General features: G+C 34.7%; 1 protein-coding gene across 1 annotated transcript in view; it reads right to left on the bottom strand.

Moving 5' to 3' along the window:
• The window catches only part of LOC138697709 (4-hydroxy-2-oxoglutarate aldolase, mitochondrial-like), a 259,461-nt gene that overhangs the window by 88,408 nt on the left and 158,351 nt on the right, over positions 1-12,702 (bottom strand). The window contains exon 6 of the mRNA XM_069823188.1: positions 11,756-11,889. Coding sequence (XP_069679289.1) covers positions 11,756-11,889 — 134 coding nt within the window. The remainder of the gene's footprint in view (positions 1-11,755; positions 11,890-12,702) is intronic.

Genomic DNA, 12,702 nt, shown 5'->3' with positions numbered 1-12,702 from the left:
ATATTGCAAGAGACATTCTATGTATAGTGTCCAATAGCATCATCATTGCAATAGGTATTCCATGCATAGTGTTCAATAGCATCATGAGACGAGATATACAGTTAATATTAAAAATGTTATGCATCCATTAATAATTATTAACAGCAATGTATAAAGTGCAAGCTATTCCTTTACTAACAACTCACTATTGCCTTGTCCCTCTTCAGATCAACATTAAATTCGATATTTGAATGCTACTCTAAAAACATATTCCGAAACCTTACTTTTCCATGTTGGTCAACAATTTTTAAGTCCACTTTGAATCTTCCGTACACTACCTTTAACACTTGAATATAAGTATTTGATTAACTAGTGGACTTACTCGTGTTAATTATGTAAGTCTATGCGGCTTACAGCTGTTTCGGTGCATCATCACACCATCTTCAGAGCCCACTAGATCTCGGCGTCATCTCGAACTTTTCTGCCTGTTATGTGGGTGCGTTTGATTGTTGAAAGGTGTTGAATAGTGGAGTCAAATAGTGTGTGTGTACTGAAATTGATCTGTGTGTTGAGAATTTGATCAGGGTATGTTTTAGTGTGTTTGTATATTTCGTATTGTTCTAGTGTGTTGAGTTTTTGGTTCTTGGGTTGTATGTGTAGGATTTCCATGTCCGCATTTATGTTATTGTATGTATGGTTAGCATTGGTTATGTGATCGGCGTATATAGATGTATTGTGTCCTCTGGTTAGTGCTTTAATGTGTTCTTTGTAGCGTGTTTGCAATGATCTGCCTGTCTGTCCAATGTAGAACTTGTCGCAACTATTACATGTGATGATTAACTAGTGGACTTACTCGTGTTAATTATGTAAGTCTGTGCGGCTTAAAGCTGTTTCGGACATTGGACACACAGGCAGATCATTCCAAACACGCTACAAAGAACACATTAAAGCAATAACCAGAGGACACAATACATCTACATACGCCGATCACATAACCAATGCTAACCATACATACAATAACATAAATGCGGACATGGAAATCCTACACATACAACCCAAGAACCAAAAACTCAACACACTAGAATAATACGAAATATACAAACACACTAAAACACACCCTGATCAAATTCTCAACACACAAATCAATTTCAGTACACACACAAACACACACACACACTATTTGACTCCACTATTCAACACCTTTCAACAATCAAACGCACCCACATAACAGGCAGAGAAGTTCGAGATGACGCCGAGATCTAGTAGGCTCTGAAGATGGTGTAATGATGCACCGAAACAGCTGTAAGCCGCACAGACTTACATAATTAACACGAGTAAGTCCACTAGTTAATCAATTACTTAATTTTTTAAGTTCCTTTTTTACATTTTCATCAATGTTACTATAGTTTGTAATGTGACATGGAATCAGAAATGTTCTATTAAAATTAATAGGTTTTGCTGTGTGAAAGAAGGCACGTTGCAAATTAATTATACCGAATTTCATTTTGATTTCCAATTAATTTTTTGTTACATAGGCTTAGTAACTATTTTGACTTGTAAGATTTTATTTAATATTTTTCAATAAAAGGCAGCATAATACCTATTATTTTACCTATACATTGGTTTCATGTTATGATGTTGAACCAGATAAGACTATCCTTCAATTGTAAAAAAACTAATGTGTTTAGTTCTTGCTGGTAATAAAGTTAGAGGGACGGACCATACATTTAAACAAAAATAAATCTCTGTTCTTTACCAACCGTACTCATTTTTCACATTTTATTCCCATAGTCATTTATAACAGCTGTAAACCAATCGAAATATAATTTTGAACAGAAAAATAATCCCAATAATTTATTGCCTCAAAAGGTCCATCCAGTTCTGAAACAGAATAAATAGCACAAGAGTACGTGTATGAATTAAGCCCATCATAATTCACGTGAATGAATTAATCAGTAAAATTTTTAGCGTACTGTTAGTGGACATTCAGAAACGCTTGAAACAAGCACTTCTTCCGGAAGTGCCATTACTAATTACTACGATTAGGGTCCTACTCAATAAATCTTATACTCAAAATATAATAAAATAAGCATATATAAATTTCAACCATAAGACACATCTGTTTTGCAAATGTTTATTTGCTATATGAATATGGAATATATTAACGTTTTCGCCTTATTGGGCATCATCAGATATAATAAAATATGTAATTTGAACCTTGATCAAATTGAGCAAATAACAAATGAGCAATGTATTATACATGGTGTTGAATCTTCATGAGCTTTATGTATAAAAGTATAAATAAAATGAAGGATAATTAATTTCAATGTGATGCAAACTTTTGAAATTGAAATTGATTGTGTATACATATAACTCATGTTACAGTATGAATACAAATTAATCAATTATAATTATACGATTTATCAATGATGTTAAAATAAATTATGAATAAAATGAATATGTTAGCTTAAAAATTAATTAAAATTCACATTGTTCGAAGAATGTCTTAAGGTACTATATACAATATTGATGTTGTGTTGTGACTGATGGATCTTATGTTGTCGATTGGTTGTAATTATACATGTAGAATTTCAGTCGTGTACTGGAAAACAAAAGTGGGAAGAATCAAATTTGTAAATCGTAATAGTTGTACTTGATATACGCATTAATTAATAGTCGAAATAGAGAAGATGTAAAGTTATTTATTTTAGAAATGGATGTAATAAATTGTTATAAGATTACTTACGTATACGTTCGCTTCTGAACTGAATGTTATCTGACATTGATACAAATAGTGGTTATTATTGATCAATTAGATCTAATACAATAAACACTAAAGATAAATTAAATAGTAAAGGTATATATATGCTCAAATGTCACACATGCGAAAAGAAGTACATAGGCCAGACCAAACGTAACATAAAAACAAGATATAAGGAACATGTCAATGACTTTAAGAACAATAGAGAAAACTCAAAATACGCGGCACACTTAATTAATACAGGACACGAATTAGGCCAACGTCAGAACACATTAAGTATCTTAAAAACTTACAATAATAATAATTTCATAAATGCAGCTGAAGAATTTTTCATTGCATATTACCACAATAAAGATAAAAATATAATTAATGAAAATTTATTAAACTTTAGAAATCCGCTTTACACAATTTAAAATAGACCCATCCACATCAAAAACGACCATCATACGCCGTTCAAATAGTTCCTTTAAAATCACTGCGCCACTACACAGCTGAACATATACGATCACCCAGTCTTTAGTTCGCTTCAAACCACCAACACACTTCTACAAACATCAAGACATATACATATGTAAGTAATCGAAAACGGTTATTAATATATAACAAACTCTTAGTATTCCCAAATTTGCATTTGCTTCTTAATAATTACTTAATAATTCTCATATTTTCCCTTGTTCTTAAAAGTGTTTAAACAGATTGAGATAAAATAGAAAATTAACATTTTCTTATTTTTACAGAAATCATCTTCACATATACAGTCCCTGATAAACTTTGATTACAGCAATCATCAATGATAATTATCTGTATGTTTTTAAAATCAGAGGCATATTTTAGATCTAAATGATCAATAATAACCACTATTTGTATCAATGTCAGATAACATTCAGTTCACAAGCGAACGTATACGTAAGTAATCTTATAACAATTTATTACATCCATTTCTAAAATAAATAACTTTACATCTTCTCTATTTCGACTATTAATTAATGCTTATATCAAGTAAAACTATTACGATTTACAACTTTGATTCTCCCCACTTTTGTTTTCCAGTACACGACTGAAATTCTACATGTATAATTACAACCAATCGACAACATAAGATCCATCAGTCACAACACAACATCAATATTGTATATAGTACCTTAAGACATTCTTCGAACAATGTGAATTTTAATTAATTTTTAAGCTAACATATTCATTTTATTCATAATTTATTCTAACATCATTGATAAATCGTATAATTCTAATTGATTAATTTGTATTCATACTGTAACATGAGTTATATGTATACACAATCAATTTCAATTTCAATTTCAAAAGTTTGCATCACATTGAAATTAATTATCCTTCATTTTATTTATACTTTTATACATAAAGCTCATGAAGATCCAACACCATGTATAATACATTGCTCATTTGTTATTTGCTCAATTTGATCAAGGTTCAGATTACATATTTTATTATATCTGATGATGCCCAATAAGGCGAAAACGTTAATATATTCCATATTCATATAGCAAATAAACATTTGCAAAACAGATGTGTCTTATGGTTGAAATTTATATATACTTATTTTATTATATTACTAGGCATATCTGAAAATATAAAAATGAATTGCAAATTACACTCAAAAGAATGTAGGCCTATAATAATCTATCAGAAACATTTAATAAATCATTCTGTACTTTACTTCTGTCAAAACTACGGACATAGTACAGATGTAATGAGCTTTGGGTTTGAAACCATCTTAGCCATGTTACCTGCTTGATATTTTTCCCAGGGTTTTCCTCAGTATAAGGTGAATGTTAGATAATCTCATGGTGAATTTCCGAACTTATTTCGCCAAAATATTACTTCTCTATCCAAAGTTTCATGGCGTTCGATAACCGTATAGTTTACAAAGCATCGGTAAATAATCAATTAATATATTATGCAACGAGCCTATAATTGTAGTAATTAAGACGCGAGTATGTTTATAAAACAAGTATAACCGAGTTTCATAATTTTTCATACAAGCGTCTTAATTACCATTATAGGCAAGATGCATAGGACTGTTCTTGTTCGACCATAATTAAATGTCTGAGTTTGAGTTTTTACAAATATCTTACCTTGTTATTTTAGTGATAATGAGATGTTGAAGATACGTGTATTTTCAGCGTGTTGTCGACTATTGAAACAGATGGAACGAGTGTGTCTTTTCAGAGTGTTCCCGAGCAATGCAACAGATGGCAGGTGTATACGTCGTATTTATATATTTTTGCAGGACTTGGTATGGAAATTTTAACCTCAAAGCAACACATATTAAAACACAGGAAATGAACTCAATTTATGAGAATATTAAAATTAATAGCAACAGAATTTATTTTATTTTATGTATATGTTGTTGATTGTGCAGTTTGTGAAATTTATCTGGGGAATGGACCCCAGTGGAATGTTTGAAGTTGGGTTAATTTTTATTTGAGTGATTCGATCAACGTCACTTTCAAAACTCGCGCCTGCCATTTTGTATTGGTTATCTTTAAGCTTGCGAGATGTTGTGCGTACGATATTAATCAATATCGCATGTGCTTCGTTTGAAATCGATAGTTGCAAGAACATAATGAATGGCATTACTTTAATGTATGTCACTAAGATACAGTTACATCACATGTAATGAGTGTATTGTAGTGTAGTCGAGAAAAAAGGAATTAATAAGTTTGTTAAGTTCAGTATTTCTGTATAGCCTACCATGTTTTAAATTACGGTAACATTTCTCCTGTAACTTCATCCCTCTTAGCCCCAAATATTTTCCTAAGCACCTTATTCTCGAATACCCTTAACCTCTGTTTCTGTCTCACAGTAAGAGACCAAGTTTCACAACCGTACAGAATAACTACTAGTATAACTGTGTTATATCGAGTCTTTCTAGTGCCAAGAAGAAAAGATAGCTAACTCTCTTATTCTCATATTGTGAAATTTTTATCTTGTCGATTAAATATTTTAACATAGTTTTATACATATTTATTTTTTTGGCTGGTAACTTAAAATAGGCTAAAAATATACTGTATATAACGAATTGAATATATGGAATTTCAACCTCCCTGTGTTTTGAAATCTTAATAGTGGGTACCCGAATGTATTACCTTTCAAATCTAGCGTCTTGACTTGTTTTAAAATACTTTATAGGTCCATATTTAAACTTGCTACCACAAAACTAAAATTGCTGTATAAGGGTTTTCCTCTCATATACTCACAGTATTTCTGAACTTGAGTACTATATCCATAAAACGGAAAGATAGCAGCTGGAATATATTTGGATGCAAGGACGCGTGATAGAAGATCGACTGTTTGAAATGGTAATGAAATGGAGACTCGGAGATAGAAGCGGAACATTCAGAAAAAGCTGGCGTGATGACTTATGTAGAAGTACGCAAAGAAGTCATTTGACATAAGAAGAATATCAAGACAGAGTTTATGGAGATTGGAAAAAGAAAAACGGCGACAGTTACTTTAAATCGAGAAGATATAAGGAAATAAAATCCAGAGAGTTCATCTCTCAAAAGAATTACATTTAAATAAGAAGAGCGATTATTCTTAAAAAAAAAAAAGCATAGCAGTAGCTTACTGGTGAAGTTAGTCGGAGAGTTTAGCTGTTTAGCCCGAATTTGGTGAAAGAAATGTTGTGAATATTTTTCCTTTAATTGATGAACTGTTTACAGAATACAGAGCAGACAGGTGCAGCTCATATTGGAGGATATGTTACATGAAATAGAGAGACGTCTAGTGGCATCTGTCTTCAATAATTCTTCATTCCTTCAATAAATCCTCAATAGGTGGCAAAGAATCGAATTCTGCTGCAAACATGAACGATTTTATTTTCATTTGAAATTCATCTTCCAACATTTGAGTTAACAGACTACAGTATCAATAAAATATATCATTAATGTCTTTTGTTAATGAGTGTTATACGTGTTCTTTTATTCTATTCAGTAGACTATTAGGTGAGGAGTTGATACTTACTGCTGATTGTATGAATGGATATATATTTATCGAAATTATAAAATTAAATTAAACATAATGAGAATTGTGTCCCGCGCCGTGGCGTCGCGGTCTAAGGCATCCTGCCTGGGACTCGCGTTACAGAATGCGCGCTGGGGGAAGAAATTTTCTCATGAAATTTCGGCCAGTGTATGGGACCGATGCTCACCCAGCATCGTGATGCACTTGGGGCGCTACGATAGGTAGCGAAATCCGGTTGCGAATACCAGCTATAACGGCTGGGGGGATCATCGTGCTAACCACACGATACCTCCATTCTAGTTGGATGATCGTCCACCTCTGCTTCGGCATGTGGGCGTGAGGCCAGCAGCCGGCTGGTCGGTCTAGGCCCTTCACGGGCTGTAGCTCCACGGATTATTATTAATGAGAATTGTTATGATGCAGTTTTCACATATGACTCAGCATATTGTAAGGTGAAGTGATTAATACATTTCAGGCAAACAAACGCAAAGGACTTAAACACGGATGTAAGAAAAATCACGACAGTGTTGTCTAAGATCATTCTAGCCTATCACAGAAAACCAATGCCAGAGCATGCTGTGTTCCTGGTTGTCTAGGCTCAATTAAATTATCAAAGATGAAGTCCACGACACCAAATAGAATCCTTCTCCCCCTCTTGATTCATTATCATAAAACGTGTACAGTTTATAGACAATTGCGATACTGAATGGTCTCGTGTAGTAGCGAATATTGTTACCGACACAGCAAGAGAGGTGGCTGGTAAGATAGTAAATGCTGTTACCGACTTCGGATATGCAAACGCCCACAGATGGCTCTACGGTCGTCCTGACATCTTACGTTGGTATCGTTTAAGCATTTGCTGCACATCTTTCTGTGTGTGATCTGTGGTAAAGAGTATATTTACCGAATAAAGATGGATACGGGTTTTAAAGATTATGTTTACAGACTAGAGTCTAGATCAGGCCTGCACAAGGTTTGCGCTCTCCGAGCTGGCTCACAGCTCATGGGCGGAATGCAGATATTAGCTGTGCTCTGTATAGAGTGGACTGGAAGAAGGGGTGATCTCGCACAAAATATACACAAAAAGAAGTACTATTACGAGTGTTTGTGAAATGAATTCCCGTTCAGTGTTTGCAAAACTATCTTGGACTATAATTAATTAATAAATAAATATTTATTTTACAGAAGTAATAGAAATTCTATAGCTACTTAAATGTACAATATCATTTTGTTATATTTTTATTTATCAATATATCAAAACGAAGTTTTATGCTGATAGCAGCTGAAAGGAACAGTAGCCTACTGATCATAATGAAACATCAGTTACAGATATTCGATGTCTGCCTTTATTAAAGTTTATTATAGAAAACAGTTGCTCACAAATATAAATGTTGAGCCAAACATAGCAATCATTTTCACAGCCAGCCTGTGTAGTCGTGGATATTATTGCTAATGTTTAGTCTTGTAAAACTCAACCAGGCTAGTAGTATTATTCAAACTATCTTCAGCCCTTAGGTCACATTGAAGATCAATAAGTTCGAGCTCTAAATCGTTCAATGTTAAATGTTATGTTCCGTCATTTAGATTCTTCCATACTGTACTGTAACAGTAGGTAAGCAACGTGAAACAGTTACTGAGAATAGGCCTACAAACTGCACTCCACTAGATAATTCAGTGGTCGTTTCCCTCTCCTCTACCTATAGCAAGTCTAAGTCATTCTGACGTATCTTCCTCTCCGTTTCGGCGAGCGGTAAACACAGCTCTCCCGCTCCGAAGGTGTGCGCGCGCTCGTTGAGCGCTGTTTGTGCAGGTATGGTCTAGACTCATAAGACTAATACAAAATTTTAGAAGTGAACAATACAATTGTGAATAGTTGTAGTTATTCATGGGTAGTTGTAGCACGCCATTTACGGGCTGTTCAACCTCCATGGGCACCACTTGGACCTGGTGACCATTTTGCTCTGTCTGGTGTTGTAGAGCTCAAAATTGTAAAAGCCCCGATTACACGGATGATGCTGCATTGCATAACACACACAATGTACGGACTGGGCTCCGCAACTACCCATACATTGCACTGTACATTGCAGCACAGCCCGTAGCATAGTTCTCACACTCTTACAAATAAGGATAATAAACTGAATTTGAAAAAGGAAAGAGTATACACTGTAATATTCAGTTATTACATTATTTATTATATTTAATATAGTTATGATATAATAATATCATAGATAATATCATTTTCATATTCCACCATACAGTCTACTTTGCGGTCTATTCAACATCTGCATTCTTTTCTGCAAGTAATCGGGAATCTATTTCCAACGAATTTACTGCAATGCGCTAAAGATGCTCATCTGTTAATCGGGACCTATGTTTGGATTTAGTAACCTTCATTCTCGAAAATAATTGTTCGCACATATATGTCGAGGCGAAGGTAGCTAACATAGTGGTAACGAATAAGCTCATCTTGTAATATTTAGTTTTGTTCATTTTTTAAATAATTATATGCTTGTCAAGTCATATGCTCTGTATTTAGTTCTGAATTCTACTTTACTTAGTAAATCAATTAACTCGTCCTAGAACTGCACTCTCACGGATTGTACTAAATTTATGAAAAGATTAACAAAAATACTAATATCACTCTCCATACGTCTAAAATCACTAAATCTATGTTCTGTGAATTCACATTTGAACTGTTGCAGTATAGAGACATAATTAATTGTATTTTGTTCAGGAACCATACATCTCTTTACAAGTACACCATCCATGAAGGGTTTTAGTGACTTAGCTAATTCCCAACATACTACATAGGCTAACTTGCTCCAAAACATAGACTCTGAATTGTTCGACTCTCTTCAATGTTTTGCCTTTCATGAAGTACTTTCAATTCTTGAAGCTGTATTGCACGTTGCACCCTTGAAAAAGTATTTTATCAAAATATCTATTTCTGCTAGAATAAAATCACCACAAGAACAATAATAATAGATCTAGTAATAATAATAGGTCTAATAATAATAATATTGGTATATGAAAATAGGCTATATTACAGAAAACAGCTTCTCTGTCACTTCGGCATGTTCTGGGTAGCAGAGCCTATAATGTAATTTTATGTTGCTCAGTTGTATTCTTGACAGTACCTTACAATATAGTAATCACTGGACGTCGTGGAATTGCCACGAGAATCGTAAGGTTTACTATGCACGCGGTATAGACTGTATGAGAAGGGGACGTGCAACGGATGGAGTATGCCTCTAATGTAAACCCTGAGCAGTATACTGCGGTTACAATAAAACCTGTGTCCTGCATTCAAGAAATATAATGAATGATCATTGAAGTAGGAAATGTCTAAACATGTAAGTACACAATTATTTTATAGTGAGATATATTAACTCTTAAAATTTAATGTAAGATACACCATTCTTGAATATGTGCATTGCAGTGAAGAGTTACGTACATTTTGAGCGACTGCAAAGTGAACCTCCTCCGATGCTCACTCAAACAGTTTTTATATTGGGAAAATGTACGTTCAACATCATACGATGTAGTAGGTGCATATTTTAAGAACGGAAAGTCACTACTTTTTAGTACACCAACTTCAGACGTCCTGTCGTGACCTGACAGCACATCATTCATAATACGAAGTTGTGAATAGGAGAATTTTTAGCAATAACGTTTCCCAACTTACATTTCACTTTTCCTGAAATTAGTGAATTATTATTTTGGATAACGGTTTGTGATACGTTATACACTATATTAAGGGCTTTTGAGAGTTGTAGTTTAAACGATTCTAACAAGGTGATGCTTTTGGACACGATTTTAAAATTAGAATCAATGAACAGAATATCTTCCAGTAGCTGTTCAGAAGGCAATGATTTTACAGCTGCAACAGCGGACTGTCTGTGCTACCCAATGCATCAATTACCTCCAGTATTTTGCCGTAATATTCTGCATAATAATTAACAGCATCCAACCACGTTTTTCAAAGGGTCAAGACTGGCTGCGGGGGTAAGGGTATTCCAGAGGCAATTGTTTGGAACAGCAACACTCTCATTGTAGTATATTTGATTGAATTCTTGTCGGTACTGAACAAATGTTAAGCTTTGACTATTCCAACCACAGTATGCAAAAACAAGTGCTTACATAGGTATACATTAGCTGTAGCTGCTCTATCTATTTGGACCGGTCACAACTCTTAACATGAACTGCTCATACTACGAGACCGGGACGTCGCTCACCTCTTCTATACTACCGTACATCGGCAACCTGATTGCATGCTGCGTGTGGCAATTCAACGAAGTCTAGTAATCACTTTCCGTTTTCACCTAACGTACAACAAAAATAGTCTTCCTCCGACACTGTACGGAATGATCGTTTGCCTACAGAAGGTTTTGACTGTGTCATTGTCCCGCACTGTTCGTGCGTTTACCAAGTACTTGAACTGCCTTCTGCAGCCATCCGTCTAGCTTCGAACGGGGAACAGCACGCGCTACATTCGAAGGTTGTGATTACAGAACGTAATCGGGAGTCAGAGAATGAGCATACCTGTTGTAGAGTATCTGGGTTCGCTGTTTGAGCCGATGTAGACGGCTGCGGTGACACGTCTTACCGTTCTACAACCACAGAGTCCATGGAACTCGCGCTCGAGCTGCTGCTTTCTTACGCTCTTTCTGCTGTGTGTCTTTTATTCCACAGCTGTAGTCTTGGACTTGTGTTAGAGTCGCTTATAACTTCTGCAGGAATAAACATAGCGAAACGAATAGTATATCACCGTGCAAATAAAAGAGTCTCGTAAACGATAACTTCCACACGAAACCGGTCGGATCCTCAATGCCGGGAGGGGCAAAACGTGCCTCGAAAACTGCGTTCTGGCGCTTATAACTCCGAAAGATGTGAATCAGTAGGTGTCGATCGGTAGAATGCGACGAGTTTTTTTTTATTCTTCCTAAGTATTAAGTAATAGATGTGTCGATGAATATCACATCCTATAAGCTGTATTTTGAATGTGTTATTACTTACCAACGCGTTAGGAGTAACGAGTCGTAAATGCAGTTCCACCGCTTCTTGAAGTTTAGACTCCTTGAACAGTTTATAGATGTTACAAACTTCCTGTCCTAGAATGTTGGCAAGGCCATTGATTCCACCGCAGCATCCTGAAACAGAAACACACCATGGTGTCCTAGAAAATAATTATAATCAAGCACTACAAGGCCTATTCGTCACAGTTGCATTAAGTATTTATTTCACCGTCCTATAAGCCTATGAATATCTAGAAGCACCTTTCACCATTGGTATAAAAGTGGCCAGAAATATTTCAATAGAATAAATTAATATGGCAATTTTTTCTATAAAAGCCTTTAAGGGGACACTCCACTAAAAATGACGTTTTTCTTAATCATTTTTGTCAACCAAATTTTGTGACCATGTTTACTGTCCATAGGACTAACAAAATTTAAATTTTGAACTCCCAGATGTTTTTGGCTTTTGATTTTTTTCTATTTTCTTTTATAAATATTTTCAAACTCAAGTTTTTAGTAGAATATCTCAATTTTAAAGCTTCCTTTTTTATTACATTCACAAAACATGGTCTACCAGGTGCGTCCAACAACTAGAGAAGACACGAAACAAAGAATTAGAGAAGCCTGTGGGTCTCTCAGCTGTGCTGAAGTGCAATCACGGATGTTAGGTGATCAGAACATTGTTAGCATAGGGTGGCGTACATTTTGAACACTTACTATGAAGAGTGTACGTACATAACAACGTACAGCATTTCTCAGAAGATACCATTTTTGTTGCTTTGTGAGTAAACAATAAAAGTTAGGAAAAATTTTTTCAGTAAAAGTTGTTTCTTTTTAAAAGTAGTTTCCAATGGTACCTTCAATGACCCATGTTCTCATTTGAAATTTCGAAATTGACCACAGGTACCCCTTCGTCCGGTCTGTTACAGGAAATGACACTACCACCAA

This window comes from Periplaneta americana, chromosome 4 (genome assembly GCF_040183065.1).
Source record: "Periplaneta americana isolate PAMFEO1 chromosome 4, P.americana_PAMFEO1_priV1, whole genome shotgun sequence".
Taxonomy (NCBI): domain Eukaryota; kingdom Metazoa; phylum Arthropoda; class Insecta; order Blattodea; family Blattidae; genus Periplaneta; species Periplaneta americana.
The sequence above is the reverse complement of the archived record's forward strand: the minus strand, read 5'-3'. Positions and strand labels throughout refer to the sequence as shown.